Here is a 16,325-nt window from a genome sequence, read left to right on the forward strand (position 1 = left end):
CATGTTGGGGCAAACTTATTTGAGAAAAGTACTATCCGATCTTATCTACAGATAAGTCCCTTTGAATGGACACTGTCTAGCCATTATCTTCAGTGGATATCTTGAGCTGTCAGCTTCTGTGTGATCGAATGGTGACCACTGACAAAGGTCAGAATTGGATCAGGGATGAAAGGATTCCAAGAGATAAGGAGAGGCAGTCACAGTCGCAACTCTGGGAATGGGGCAGTCAAAGTGTTATGTAATGGATGGCTGGAACCATCATACATAACTGAAAAGAAAAAAACTTTAATAAAAGATTTAAAATAGTGGGCATCGAATAATCGATTGTCTACCAGTTGAAAAGAGAAAGTGCTTACGTCATAAACAGAGAAATCGGACGACGATTTTTTTGTTTACAAAACAAAGAAACGTGACATTCCTCGTAAGCTCTGGAAGTACAGATATTGGCATGAGTGGTAAATTCACGTGTCGCTCAGCTGAAGATAAAATCGAATGATCATCTGAGGTCAGGAACCGGCAAAGAAATTGTCAAAATGTGACTAAAGAACGCATGTTCTATTATCGATCAACTGATTGACAGAACGCGTGGATAGGAAAAACAAAGCGACAAAATGCCAATAAAAACAGTGAATCTAAAGCAGAGAGAGCTAGCAGAGAGAGGAGAAACAAGGGACAGAACGTCGCTGAAGACCGGATCGAAAAGACGTCAATTTCCCTCCTCAGATCACTGTGAGAAACTGTTACCATCGCGGTGAACTTCAAAATCACCAAAAGAAAAAAAAAAGACGAACTGTTTTAAATTGTAACTATATTGTAAAATATAATTTTATACAAAAACAAACGCAATTGTGACTTACGTCTTTTAATGCATATTTTTAAGTTACGGCTGATCGTTCTAAGTTGTCAACCGCTTTGTTTTCAGGTTCAACGTTGTTATGACATTTTTGACAATTGACGAGAGGCAAGATAAGGAAAAAGTGCCAGTCTAAGGTGAGATAATTCACTAGTCTTAACTCGTTGTCATGACAACCGCTTAGTAAACAAGTGAACCCACGGACGACCGACGTAATTAAAACTGCTATGTACCACAGCCAGGGAGTCCTACGCACTATTACGATTTCCCAACCTGGGAGGCCACTCCACAATACAACAAAAGTTGGATGTTCAAGGGGACATTTTTTTTTAGGGCTCTTAGTTGGGCTGATGTGCCTCCCCACTTGGGGCACTCAGCTAAAGGATTGTGCTGAGTGAACTTATATTTCAATTTGGTCAGGTAAAAAAAAAATTTCATTTTGCATGTTTGCTATTCAATCTAAGAAAATGAGTATCAATTTAATTTCCAAAGAATAGTAAACCTTTCATTGTTTTAAAACTAGTTTTTGTTTGGAAAATTTCTTTGTTGCAGCACTGACGGAATGGAACAACTTTCGGTTGGCACAACGAGTGGGACGAACACGGTCTATGCAGTGATTGCGTGCATGTTCATAAAAGTAATTACAATTATTTTTATGGACATAATGTTTTCTGGAGGGAACTTTAATGCCTACTATATATCATCCTCAAGTGTTTACGGTCTCTCTGTACAGGTGACCAAATATTCAGAATCACATAGTATATGTAACCTAAATAAAATACTCTCAGTATGGCTAACTCACACTAGTTTTTACAAGGAATGGTGCATCTTCTCCAAGTGATGTTACTTCAAGTAACAGCATGAAACTAGATACTCCAGACTAGATGAATTCTTGTCCTGGAATCCAATAAGACCAACAGACTACATGAAACATACTATAACATTTAAATGATTAATTGGGGAGAGGAAAATTATGTTCTCAACTTCTTTACTAACTTTAATGGACTATTCGAATATCTATGTACACAGGCGGCAAAAAGAAAGTCTGCACTTGTAATTTTTTTTCAAAAACTGCAAATTTAAGCTAAATTTAATGTAACTGTTTAAACAAACTATACCTCATTTGATTGGCCTTTTATTCTTCTATAATTTTACCTGTTCATATTTGACTTTTAATTGAAATATTCTAGTGTTCACATCAATTTAAAAAAATAACTTCAAATTGAGGAGACAAAAAGAAAGTCTGCACAATGGGAAATTGTCATTTGAATGTAACTTTAGGACATTAATGCAACACAAATACAACAGGAACACAATGAACTAGTTAATATTTAGTAGTATAGCCCTTCTGCAATTTGATAGTCTGCAATCTTTTCGGAATTTCTGGAATTAGACTGCAGCAATACTCCGGGGAAGGGCATTCCACTTTTCTTTAATTTTTGTCCAAAATTCTTCCAAATTTGATATTTTATTGCATAGCTGTTGCTTGATGCAATGCCATACATTTTTGATAGGATTGATGTCTGGAGATTGTGCAGGCCAATCCAAAGACGGAATATCATGCTCTTCCAGGAACCTCTTGACATTGCCAGCTGTGTGAATGGGGGCATTATCCTGCATGAAGATGGGATTATCATCCAAATTCTGACCAAAGTAGAGTAGAAAATGCTCAGTCAACATATTAATGTACTTGGTCGAATTAATACGACCTTGCAAACGAACTATAGGCCCTGGACCATTGGTACTAATAATGCCCCATACCAAAACTGAACCTCCACCACCTTGCAGCGTTGAAACTGAGCACCTAGGATTAAATTCTTCATCTTTCCTCCAACAGACGTACTGCCTACCATCACTGCCTAGCTTATTGAACTTGCTTTTGTCACTAAAAAGCACTTTTTACCAATATGAAGAGTCATGATCTTCATTGCATCTGACGAAGTCCAGACGGCGCTTTCTGTTTTTTACAGAAATCATTGGTTTGCGTCTTGCAACATATCCTTGCAAAATAAATTCCTTTAATCTGTTCTGGATAGTAGAAAGAGCAATTTTTACCAAGATTGCACTGTTGTTGGATTTGGGGAGCCGTTTCAAATCGGTTTCTTAGGCTGTGGATCTTGATAGCATTGTCTTCCCTGTTAGAAGTAACTCTAGTACGACCAGATTTAGGGGCATCATTAACACTGCCGGTGTTTTGGTGCTTTTACACAGTCTATCGTACCATTTTTTCATCACATTTCAATCTGCAGTCGATTTCTTGATTGGATAAACCAGAAAGGTGGAGATTAATGAGCTCTTGATGATCACTAAGAGAAAGTCGTGGCATATGGACTAAATGCTACGTTGTATAACTTGAAACAACAATAATTACGATTAGAGATGCTTTGTTGCCTGTTGGTGGATATTTTAAACTGATTTAGGGCCGATAATTTAAGCTGGTTTTAAGCAAATTTGTTGCTACAGACCTTTTTGCCTCCTCAATTTGAAGTTATTTTTTTTTACATTGACGTGAACACTAAAATATTTCAATTAAAAGTCAAATATGAACAGGTTAAATTATAGAGGAATATAAGGTGAATCAAATGAGGTATAGGTTGTTTAAACAGTTACATTAAATTTAGCTTAATTTTGCAGTTTTTTAAATAATTACAAGTGCGGACTTTCTTTTTGCCGGCACTGTATCTCATATAGAGTTCAAGTGTTAGCCTCAGGAAAGGGTCTCTTGATTTCTGCGAACATCAACTGAAGTAAAAAAAAAATTTAAAAAAAAAAAAAAGTACTTTTAGATACATACATGCATACCGACATACTAGCTGACGTTACCCAGGATTGATTGTAGCCTGCAGTCAATATATACCTACCAATAGATCTTTAACAAATCTATTTTTGTAGTCATTTAAATTTCCGTGTTTCACTTAGATGCTTCTAACCAAAAACATTACAACAAAGGAACTTCCTTGTAACTGAAAAATTGTATCTTGTTTTAAAATTCAATAAAAGCTAAACGTTAAAAAATAAATAGGAAACAAAAACAGACAAAAATCATCTTAACTGCAAAAATGTGAAGAAAAAAACGAAATATGAAACGGCATAGTCAAAAAGAAAATGTGAAAAAAAAAAAAAAAAAAAAAAAAAGAAATCGGTGCAATATTGACACAATGCAACATGATTGGATGATCTGAACTTATTTGACGTCAGTTTGTTAATCAGGTTTATCATTTGGAATATCTTATTTAGCATGAAAGTAATAAGAACAAAAATATCCAACATGCAGCCACAGTTGTTTCACAAATGCAATATTTTCAGATTTTTATTTTACACCGTTTTATTTTTTGTCATATTACTTGTATGTAGACTGAATTATAATCTCCAAGCAACTTATTTCCAGGGTGTGAATCTTTGCAGTGTTCTAACCTTAAAAGCCACATGGTAATTAACTATGTTTGTTTATTGCCCCCCCCCTTCTTGTATGCACAAAAAACATATAGGTATGTCCAGCTAAAACTTAAAAAATATGCAACAAACTCCCACAAACTTGGTATTTATTGAAAAAAATTTTTTTAAAATTAACTTAACCCCAGAAAAGAATATCTGAAATGTAGAAAGAAAGATTAATTATTTGGGAGTCAAACGGCCATTTATATCATTTAATGTTATAAAGGCATACATACATCTTTTACTGTTTTCATGTCAAGGGAAGTAATGCAGATTTTTTTTTTTCAGAGTTATTTCTTTTATGCTGACTAAAGTCATGTGTGTGTCCATAGAGAGGAATGGGTTAGGGTGAAGAAGCGGGAGAGAGAGGATGGGGATAGTTACATTATACTTTTGCCCTGGGCAATTCCGGGTAACACTGCTAGTTGCAAATAAAGGTAACTCCTTTGTCAATATGTAATTGAAAAGTAGGATTGTTATGTTGTTTAGCATTAGAATTTAAAAAAAAAAAGTCTTCCTATTTTTTTATATGGAAGTTTAAAAGTATTTTTTTTTAATAGTTCAATAGTTAAAGTTTTCTAATAAAATGTACTTTTGTTTTTCAAGTCGAGAATTTACTTTTTATATGACAGTTTAAATGTTGCTCATAAAAGATTAAATTGTATGTCCAACTAAAATGTAAATGAGATTAAAAATGTAGTCACATAGATGTCAGCAACAAATATACACAGAACAATTGTTCACAGTATTAATAGAGTCAAAATCAAAGAATATTTTGTTTTGGCATACTCTCTGAATGTTCCCTAGTATTATTTAATCATAATTTAATAATAATAATATCTTTCCTATTATATAAAAGGAACTTTGTCTATGTGTGGGTGTGTGTGTGTGTTGCTTCATTCACTATGGACTCCAAAATAGCTGGGCCAATTTTTTTGAAATTTCACACAAATGTACTTTATGTGCCTGGCAGTGTTCTTTGATAGGTTTTGTATTGGAATGTCTTTGATAAGTGTTCATAATCGGAAAAATCTGATGAAAGAAGGAACTGGCGATTTTGACCAAAGTTAGCACCTTATATAGCTTAACATCAAATGCATTTGAGAAGTTTTACTATTGTACAAGCAGAAAAGCCAAAAGGACAGGGACATGTTTGAAATAAATGTTTCTGTTTAGAGTAGAATGGAACCATGATACTTGACATTTGCATTTTAAACTTTAATTCAAGCTATTATATATAAAAATAATTTTATAAAATCAACAGTAGGTTCTCTACAGTTCAATGTAAACTACAATGTATTGTGGATTAAGTCACTGCAGGGAGGCATGTGAAGCTTCTTCCCAGTATACCATGATGGGTTTCCAACTTAGAGCAGGCAATCAATTTGATTGAAAATGGGCGACTTCATCGATTTTGATGACAAAAATATGGCAGTGTGAAACATTGATCGATCATCATTCAATCTCAGGCAACGTTGGGTTTCTGCTAGTATATATATATATATATATATATATATATTATTAAATAAGTTCAAAAATATTGAAAAATAGATAAGTATTTATAAATAAAATTATATAAACATCAGAAAAAAAAATCAACTCTTCTATTCAAATTAAACCTTTGATGAGATGGTTAATGTCGAAATGTAGATTATTTCAAATAATTCTACATATATTTATTAGAAATTCAAAGAGATATTAATTCAGCTTTCCCTAGTCTATATTAATTTCTTCTTAAAATTTGGCAACCCGTAAAATAATATTAACAAATATGTTTATTCATAAATCCTTCATTAAAAATAGTGGCATTTTAATTTTTCAAGATAAATTTTAAAGAAATCAATGCTTAAAAATGAGAAATTCCAAAAGAAAACTATTGAACTTTCTATCCGTTTTTGCAATGCACAACTACATTAATTTTATGAAGTGCTTTTTATTACTACTACTGCAAAATTTAACGCCTTCTGTTCCCAGCTTCTGGGGTTGGACGCCTTCTGTTCCCAGCTTCTGGGGTTGGACGCCTTCTGTTCCCAGCTTCTGGGGTTGGACGCCTTCTGTTCCCAGCTTCTGGGGTTGGACGCCTTCTGTTCCCAGCTTCTGGGGTTGGACGCCTTCTTGTTAGGTCATCACTGGTGTTGATGGCCACTCTCCTGGCATTATGATCATTGACCTGGTGCTCTGTGATGTTTAGAGCGTAGAGGTCAGGCTTGATGTTGTTCAGCCATCACTTCTTTGGCTGGCTATAGTATTTGCCTCAGACATCAAAAGACAATATTCTAACCAAGCCATTTCAATTTATCATGCTTCGGGATAGCTTTCAAAGAAGGATGTCAAGATGTTCTCAGATCGGCCATGCGCCTCTTGTCCATAATTTTTGAAGAGCAGATCCATTTGATTATGGCGTTGTCGTTTCTCAAGTTTTTTTGCATTATTAACAGTGACAGCTCAAGTTTTGATGGCATGATTAAGAGAAATTGGCAATCAGATGAGAATTTGAGAAAGGGGTGAGGGTATTTAACCAACTTAACATGACTTTGATGGAAACTCAGTTATTGCAAAATCTTAGTTATTCAAATAGCATTCATAAGGCAGGAAGAAAAAGGCAAAGAGGCGAATGCAGTTATTATAAAAGTATGTTTTTCGCCATAAAAATTACTGTCATGACTATGTATAAATAGAAGGAAAAGAAAGAAATGTTTCATTGTAGAAGATGGAAGTGAACCCATTTACATGTTGAAACAGTGGGGAGGGAGTATAGTGCATTAAAAATCATGCTGATGTTGCAAGTCATTAATAGATACACACACGTTATGGAACATTGTCATAAAAAATTGAACAACATTAAATCTTATGGTAAAAAGATGCTCGATATTATAGAAAGAGCATTAATATAAGAAAATTGAAAACGAAAATTAAAATTTACATTAGTTCATCAAATGTTCAAACAAATAATTATTTCTTAATCTTGGGCAACTAAAACAACATTAGAAGAATGGGGTGGGATTAACTGAAACTGTGTTAGAGGAGGGGGGAACCAAAATGGCATTAGAGAAGTGGGGGGGGGCATCGAAACGGCATTAGAAGAAGTGGGGGGGGGGAGGCAACCGAAACAACGTTAGAGGAAGGTGAGTGCCAACTGAAATGCCATTAGAGGAATGTGGAGGGGCCAATTTAAATGGCATTAGAAGAATGGGGGGGGCAACTGAAACCGTGTTAGAGGAACAGGGCTGCTAACTGAAACGGTGTTGGAGAAACAAGGGGAGGGGCAACTAGAATGGCATTAGAGGAACGGGGGGGGGGGCAACTAAAACGGCGTCAGAGGAACAGGAACGGAGGGGGGTGCCAACTGAAACGGTGTTAGATAAACGGGAGGGGGGCAACTGAACTGACACTAGAGGAACGTGGGGGCAAACTGAAACGGCATTAGAAGAACGGGGGGGGGGAACTGAAACAGCATTAGAGGAACGAGGAGTGGGGTGAACTAAAACAGCCTTAGAGAAACGGGGGGGGGGGGTCAACCGAAACGGAGTTAGAGGAACAGGAGGGGGACAACTGAAACAGTGTGAGAGTAATGGTGGGGGTGGGCAACTGAGTTGAATGAAGGGCCAACTGAAATGGCATTAGAGAAACGGTACAGCAACAGAAATGGGAGGGGGTAAAGCAGCAAAGAGTGCAAGAAGCATCAAAATTTAATAAAAAGGAAAGTTTTAAGTCACCCAGGCTGTTGTACCGTTAGATCATAATTCTGAAAGTAAACGGAAATAATATTTTCATCCGATTTTATTAAAATTATTTCAAAACATTCTGAGATGATCATTTAAACATGAAATAAACACAAATCGAAAATAAAATTGAAATATACAGCAGCAATTTTCACTTTTTTTTTCTTTAATTTTTTTTTACATAGGCATCACCACTTATCAAGGCCAAGAGGCCACTCAAGGATAAGGGTTAAAGAGTGTACAGTAGACATTGGACAATATAGTAATCATTAGTAATGAAAATTTGGTAAATTTGATAACTTATATAGAACGGCTCATCAAGAACTTATTTATGTTAGACTTGAACACAACCATATTGTAGTCAGCCGGAAAGCAGGAAAACGGAAGACAATTCCACAGGCGTGCAGTTCTAAGAAAGAAGCTTTGTTCATGGAATCTACGTTTAGGTTTAGGCACAGATAAAGAGTGGGGGGAATTATTGATAGTGTGTACAGCTAGACGAGTGTTTCTTGTGAAAGTTTGGCGAGGGGGGACCATAGATTGAAGCTCAGTTGACACCTTCCATGAAAATAACGATACATCGGAGACAAACTCGCAACATCTCTTCTGTGAGATAGAGGTTGCAAGGAAGAGAAAAGGACATCTCCTACGAGGCTACAAAGTCTATTTTGAACTCTATCAAAGCAGGACAAGTCCTTTCTAGCAGCTCCTGCCCAGATGTGGCACGTACCTGGCTCTTATATAGATAGAGAATAGCATCAGCAGTGAGATATTTACCGGATCGATAGAAAGATCCCACCATTTTTCCAGCGGCCTTGGCAACAGATTTGATGTACGTGTTCCATTTAAGATCAGGAGTAATGATCAAGCCCAGAAGCTTGTCAAAACTTGAGGCCTCCTGAAGACGAGAGCCATTCATTTCAATTGATGCCAGATGGGGATCAGAATGTTGATGATGTAAAGAGAGAAGCTTGGTTTTAGATGCATTAAAAGTAACCAGCCACTCCTTTCCCCATTGTACTACATGCTCAAGATCAGAGGAGAGAGAATTGGAGAGAACTTGGTCGTTTACTGTCTTAGATGTGCTACCATAAATGGTAGTGTCGTCAGCATAAATGTCTACAAATGATGTAAGGATGTGATTTGGAAGATCATTAATGTAGATCAGGAAAAGAGTTGGGCCCAGGATGGACCCCTGAGGGACACCGGCATTAATACTGTGAGCTTCTGATTTTTGCCCCTCAACTACTACTCTTAAGAACCTATTGTATACAATATGTGTCTGCAAGCAAGGTATTAGGTATTAGGTTAAGATTTTCTAACCGTTTGACTCTTTTCTGACAGAATATTACTAATGCTTATAAATGGAAGTGCACCAACTTTATAAAGTCAAATATGCAACTAAGAGAAGACTTCAAAGTAAGAACAATGGCGTCTGTACAAATATGAGTAGTTTTTGCTCAGTTAAGACCATTTGAGAGTTTGGTGTTCAACTGAATATTCTTATCTGTATAAACGACGAGCAGATTCTTGAGAGGTTGATTTTGTAAGATTAATGTTTTATTTGGTCATCTTGTTTTATGGCATATCAAGTTTTTTTGGCTTATTAAATGCTGAATCCATTCATTTTATAAACCAGATTTTATACTTCAAATGATTTTATATCTTAAAATATTTATTCATGGTGTTTGGTTTAGTTGTTTTTTAGAGGAAAATTGTTTTTGGCTTTACAGAACATGACTGAATTTTCCAAAGGGAAAGGAAAAAAAAAACAATAACATTAATGTTTGGTGCATGGTAAGTCAGGAAGCTGGTATTTCCAGACATAAGATTGATGCAGCGGATGCCATGAAACTCATCAGAAGAAAAAGTGACCCAACAGGCCTCAACAAGCGGGAATTATTTGTCGATTTAAGCGTCATTAACAGCTTACACAATATTGGTACCACAAATCTAGCGGCATTGTGAGACTATTACTTGGGTTTGCGAGGTGAATGCAGGTGAAAAGACGCTTTGTACTTATTTTAGCGAGAAGATTGCGGTTTCACGCAATTGGTGCTACCTATTTACTTAATATGATGGCAAGGTTAGACACACGCTAAGATTCTTACGTAGGCTTCTCCTCAAAAATACCAAAAGAGGGAGGCAAGGGGAGGGGAGAGTCTATCTTCCTCAAAAAGAACAGATAGCATAGCTCAATACCAATCAAAAGGTTAACAACATGATAATGAGCAAGTGTAATATAAGAGATTTCAACATCTAGCAACAAATTATTATATTCAGGCATTCTAGAAAAGTCGACTTTTGCTAGAATATGAGAAGTCTGCGTTCAAGAAATATCAGCATGCGATTTCTATCACTTGAATTCTTCGGACTACTGTTCTCATCTTCAGTGTTATTTTCATAATGTTTTAACTGATGTAACTTCCGACCTTTAGGTGTATCTTGTTCAACTTGGGAATCTTTTTGTCGAACTCGTAAGGACTTGTGGCACAGTGGATAGAATATTTGGTGAAATTCTGTTGCAAAATTTACACTCTTCTGGATAGTTCAATCCTCGGTGTGGGCGACACCTAAAATAGAATTGCGGGTTACTTAGGATTTATACCCAGTCATGGCTGATGGGACGAGAGTATGGTACCACTGTGGATTAAATAAAGGATTCTATTAGAAATTCTATACAGATGTGTGTATTCAACAAGATACATTTGAAGAAGATCTGAAGTTAAATCAACCGAAACGCTTTGAAAATAACGCTCAAGATTAGAACAGTGATCCGAAGAACCCAAATAATATAGATTTCATTTTAGTTCTAATTAGCCATACTTGGGAATCTGCAAGAAATTTCGAATGGAAATTTCACTCAAGATGAGAACAATAGTTCTAAGAATCTAAACAATACAACTAATCAATCCTCATCTCAAAATTTAGGAATTGTAGCAATGTGGCGAACCGAGAAAAATTGTTCAACAAATTCTACCCCCTCCCACACACACACATTCTCATAAATTAATTTTAAATAAGGTTAAAAATTACAGCCTCAGTCCCAGAAGGCCATCCTCACAGGCAGTATTGAGAAGGTTTGTTGTTTGCTACTGTGAAGTGAAGCGGAAGATTTCAAGGATATTTTCATTGGTAAATCTATATCTATGCCATCTCAATGTAGCGTTTTGACAACATGACCACATTAAGCTCGACGTTGGATGATGTCTGCCATTTTCCTACTGGAAAAAGGATTCTAAGCAGTGTTATTATGAGGCAGCATGTAAATGGTTGCACTCAATGGATGAAAGCACTCGACCTACTTTAATATAGTAGTGACATCAAACACTACAAAAATAAATTAACATTTTGCAGGATTTTTTTCTTTAATTTAACTCGCAAATGTTTTTAAATTTTTTAAATAAAAAATTTAATAAACAAAAAGTAAACTAATAACATACAAAGAATAAAAATTTAAATAAAGAATAAATAAAAATAGAAACTGAATAAAATAAATAGATAATAAAAATAGATAATAAATAAAAAACTAATAAAAATAAAACTAATAAAAAATTAACAAACTCATAAAATCAAATTAAAAAAAAAAAAAACGATAAAACAAAAAAGACAATATTTACCTGGACAAGTCCATTACACGGCCTTCTATTTAACCGATAAGCATTTTCCAAAGCTTTGTAATAGACAGCACGAGCACATTTCTCTTCTTTAAGTCCCAGATTCTTCCCAAGTGGACAAAAAACATATCTGAAAGACAATTTGAACAAATCTTGAAAATCGAAACAATTAAAAGTGGAATCCAGAAAACATTTTTTGTGTCAGAATCAACAACATGAAATTGATTTCAATTCAGTTATTTTTCAAAAACTGCACTAAACCAATTCTCTTTAAAAGTGACTAACATGCTCATTAAAATGAAAGGATATTAAGAGCCCATTTCAATCTGTAAAGCTAACATATTTTATCTAATACTCGTTACTAGCCACGGGTTCTTTCTTAAACACGTGGTCACCATTTAAGGTTTGAAACTGGATCAAGGAACCGTTTACACATTCAAACTTAAAAACTCAATTTCTAAGTTTTTTTTTTTTTTTTTTTTTTTTTTTAATCACTCCAGACGAGGCATGAAGCCACTTAATGTATGAAGCTAAAAATAAAAATACTTCAAGGTTTAAAACTAGCCAAAAAGAGAGCAAAATGAGACAAAGTTGTTTTTAATGTGAGAAACATCCAAAAAGGAGCATTTTGGATTAGAACAAAAATTTAAAATTGCCATAGTTAATTCTGTCCTTAGTGTCCTAAACTGTGTAGCATCAAAACAGATACTACATTTAGTTCCTCGCCAAAAGGCAAGAAATCAACGATAGATTTCAACTCGGAAAACAATAACTTTCCCCTCCTTTGTCAGAAACATCGCTCACGGAATGTGAGGATTAAAAGACAAAATAAGGGAAGTGAGAATTACAAGCTACCGAAAGTAAACCCAAAGTTCACTTTCTACTCTCGTTAAATATGCAAATAATAATCTCAGTCGAAAATAATTTGACTCCAAAATCACTGATTTGTTTCTCTCCTTTTCTCCTTTCTTTGATGGTATCTATTTCCTTTATAACTGCAGGAAGATGTGACAAGACTGGAAGGAATTAGAGCACTTGTGCCTCTTAAAAATTGCCTGGGCAGTTCCATCAACATTCCTTGGTGGGAGCACCTCATGCAATTAGTTAACTCCTTCCAAAAGAAAGATATCAAGGCCCAGGAGAGTGGATGTCCTAAAATTACCAGGAATGAAATATCAGTCCAACAAATTAAAGGCCACCACAATGGCCCAGTCTCTATTGAACTGATTGTCTAGAACATATCCTCAAATAGCACACACACGTCGTTTGAAATAAGCAGAGCATTTCTTATATGCTTCAAATGAGATTTCAGACCTTAATAGTTTTAACTGATGAAAATACAGATAACTCATTGGCTCACCTCCACCACACATACTTTTTTTTTTTAAGGTCAATTTGCTTGTTGCAATGCAATATGCAGCCATTTTGCTTCACATAGATTGTGAGTTCGATCCTCACTTGTATGATTTCAACGTTTTCTTAATTTTTAAATTGCATCAGGCAAAGATGAGGTCTTTTATGGTGTGATAAGACAAGTGCGAGTTTAGAAACCAAGTGAAGAAACTTAATATTGTTATACTATCGACCCCCCCCCAGTGTTAGGAAGTAGTGGAGAAAGAGAAAAAGAATTCAGAACAATGGAGAGGAAGTTGTTCACTAACGTACACAAAATTAAGTTTAAATAGTATTGTTAATCAAGGTGTGGCAATGACTGAGCAAAAGCACTTGATATATATTTAGAATTTATTTTTTTTACATGCAATTTTAGGTATGGTTGTGGATTCTACAACATTGCACAAGTATTAGGAACATTTTGTGGACAGTCTCTGGTCTGCAACAGTTCAAGACAGTGACCAGTTTTGCACAATCAAATGCAAATTGTGGCTCAGAACAGATTGAGATGAGCTAATGTCAACTGACATACACGGTCTCAGGAGATGACTATGTAGCTGTGGAAAGGGTCGATGAGTCACACACACAGTGCAGGATGTATTGGAGTTTGCATTTGGTTTTATTTTATTTTTTTATAGATGACATGGCCAGAAGAGAAGACGAAAGAAAAGAAATCCATCACACAATGTTGGGGTCAGCAATCGGTGTCAAACGGGAGATACACATGGTCTTACAAGGTTACCAAAGCAATTTCAGGAAGTGTGAAAGAACAGTGGAAGAGGTTGAAAGACATTGTCGGAAGTTACAGATCAAACAAAAAAGACTTCCAAGAAGCATAGGGTGACGTGGTGGAAGGAGGAAATTGAGAAATGTGTATTTTTAAGACAAAATCCAGGAACGATGGATCTAGTGGATAAAATGTTTAGTGAAGAACGAAATGTATTTGGTAAAAATGAAAGAAAATTAATATAAAAAGGAGGAGGCTGAATAATTTTCTGATATTTTACAAAACGGATGGTCCAAAGAATGGAGTACTTAGGATAAACAAATAGCAAAGACAAGAATGGATATAATTTGTGAGAAGTGCATACGAAATGACAATGGAATGTTGGCAACAAATCAACGAGACGAGAATAAGGCTTGGAAATAAGAGATTTTTGAATTATGAGTTTTCATGGAATCATAAAAATCTAGAAGTTGCAGAAGCAGTATTGGATCCAGTTATAAGCATTGAAAAAGAAATGGTATAGGAAGCTGCGAGTAGGATGAAGGACAAGTCTAGAGAACTCTCAGGCATTGTTGTTGGAATGTTGAAAACTGCAGGTGAAACAAGCTATATAAGATGATAGAATTGACAAGTTAGATTGTAATAGAAAGGTCATTCCAAGGTAAAGGGAAATCTGTCGACATAGATAATTATAGCAGATTAAGATATATGGATAAAGTTCTGAAAGTGATTGAGAGAATAATTGAGCAACAAATAAGGAGTCAGATGAGCATAAAAATAAAATGCAGTTTGGTTTCATGTGTGGGTAAAGTATCACTATCCTGAGATAAATGAAAGAAGTATCTTGGTAAGAGTACAGGTTTGATAGTAAATGTCACTAAGATTAAAGTGTTGATCAGTGATTGTAATGTTGGGAATTTCCTGGAAACAGGAAAGTTGCCATCCTCAGTTTGTGGTAAGGGAATTGGATGCAATTCAATTTTTTGTGCTACATGCAAACATTTGGAGTGCATAAGAAGTGCAGTGAAAAAGATGGGATGACCAATTTGTGTGCAAGAAGTATAAGACAATAGAGACAGACAACAATTCAGATATAGAAGAAATGTATCTGGATTGCAAAATTATTGTAGGTTATCCAGAGATTTTGCTACCCTGGTGATAACATTTGAGCACATAGTGAAACATGGGTTACTGTGATAGTAAGAATTAGAAATCGATGGAGTAAATTCAGGGAATTTTTGTCATTACCACTGTCAACCAGGGGAAAAATCTAGCACGGATATGTACGCAGTTTAGAGGTGGTGTTGCATGGAGAGAAATTATAGGAGTTGGAGGTGATGGATGTGTAACAAGAGTCTTAAAGACAATCTCAGATCTGATGAGTTCAGAGAAAGATTAAATTTAGACAGTATAGGGAGATGTGTGCATAACAGGAGACTTTGATGGTATGGTCATGTTGAAAGAATGGTAAAAAGTTCCTAGATTAGTAGATGTAGAACTGGGGTAGCAGAGTCAGCTCGTAGGGAATCATCATGAATGTGTTTTGCTTTTCTGAATTTTTCAGATGAGCATTGATTATTTGGAGTTTTCAGACTTGTTCTCATCTTGAGTGTTATTTATTTTATGGAAATCACTGCAAACAAGACATGAGACCACTTAATGTAAAGAGCCAACAAGAACGAAAGATGATTATTGCAAAGACAGATGCCTACTGACCTTAATTTTGAAAAGATCAAGGCTGTCAGTAGAAAGAAAACAATAAAAAAAACTACTAGAATAAGTAGCTAATAACTAATAGAATAAGTTGTATTACAATGAGGTATTAGAACAGTGAATTGGAGACCACTAGAGCAACAAGTCAAAGGAACTGAAACAAAGACAATACTGAAGAACACATGCCATAATAGTATTTATAAAAAAGACTGAGACTAGCAACATCACATCTGTGAGAGGTTGTAGTGAAGACACGTTTCTGCACTTTATCAAGAACCTTCGAATACGACAGAGATTCACCAACCTAAATAAAAAAACAGTACTCCATACATGGTCTAGTAGATTTGTAGAGATAGTGAATAACCTCAGATGTAAAAAAGTATTAAGGTGACCGAGAAAACCGATTTACACATTTCAGCCAATGAAAATGTAACTTTTCAAACTCGGAAATTTGCACAGAATTTTGAACATAATTCTTTAATGCATGGAGAGTACCATGCTCCTGTTCCATCAGCAATGACCGAGTAGAAGTCTTAAATAATTTGCAATTATATTTTTCACACAACCCACATTAAGAATTGAAACTTTGACCTCCAGCAGAATGTCTTTTATAAATGAATCTTACCTAGTACTTTATCTCTTATGCCACATGTCCTTGCAAACGATTTTAGTATGAATTTTGGAAGCCTTAAAATTATTTTGATTTTAGATGTATAAATCTTACTATAGATCACTATTACTATCAAACAATGCCATAGCTCACACAAATCATGAAAGCTTTAGACTGAAAGTACTAAACTATTGTCATCCTGGCTCATCAGGAGAACATATCCAAACTTGAGAATCAAAACCAGAATCGTTTGCAC

The 16,325-nt window shown here is 35.3% G+C and overlaps 1 protein-coding gene across 3 annotated transcripts in view; it reads right to left on the reverse strand.

Annotated features, from left to right (window-relative positions):
- The window catches only part of LOC145291369 (ceramide synthase 6-like), a 153,683-nt gene that overhangs the window by 58,790 nt on the left and 78,568 nt on the right, over positions 1-16,325 (reverse strand). For 2 of the 3 annotated variants that reach the window (XM_080137145.1, XM_080137144.1), the window contains exons 2-3: positions 11,631-11,757; positions 8,019-8,033 (exon numbers count right to left, since the gene is read on the reverse strand). In XM_080137145.1, coding sequence (XP_079993271.1) covers positions 8,019-8,033; positions 11,631-11,757 — 142 coding nt within the window. The remainder of the gene's footprint in view (positions 1-8,018; positions 8,034-11,630; positions 11,758-16,325) is intronic. The other variant, XM_080137146.1, reaches the window with a different exon arrangement.

This window comes from Euprymna scolopes, chromosome 12 (genome assembly GCF_053919585.1).
Source record: "Euprymna scolopes isolate OS-2025 chromosome 12, ASM5391958v1, whole genome shotgun sequence".
In the NCBI taxonomy this organism is placed as follows: domain Eukaryota; kingdom Metazoa; phylum Mollusca; class Cephalopoda; order Sepiida; family Sepiolidae; genus Euprymna; species Euprymna scolopes.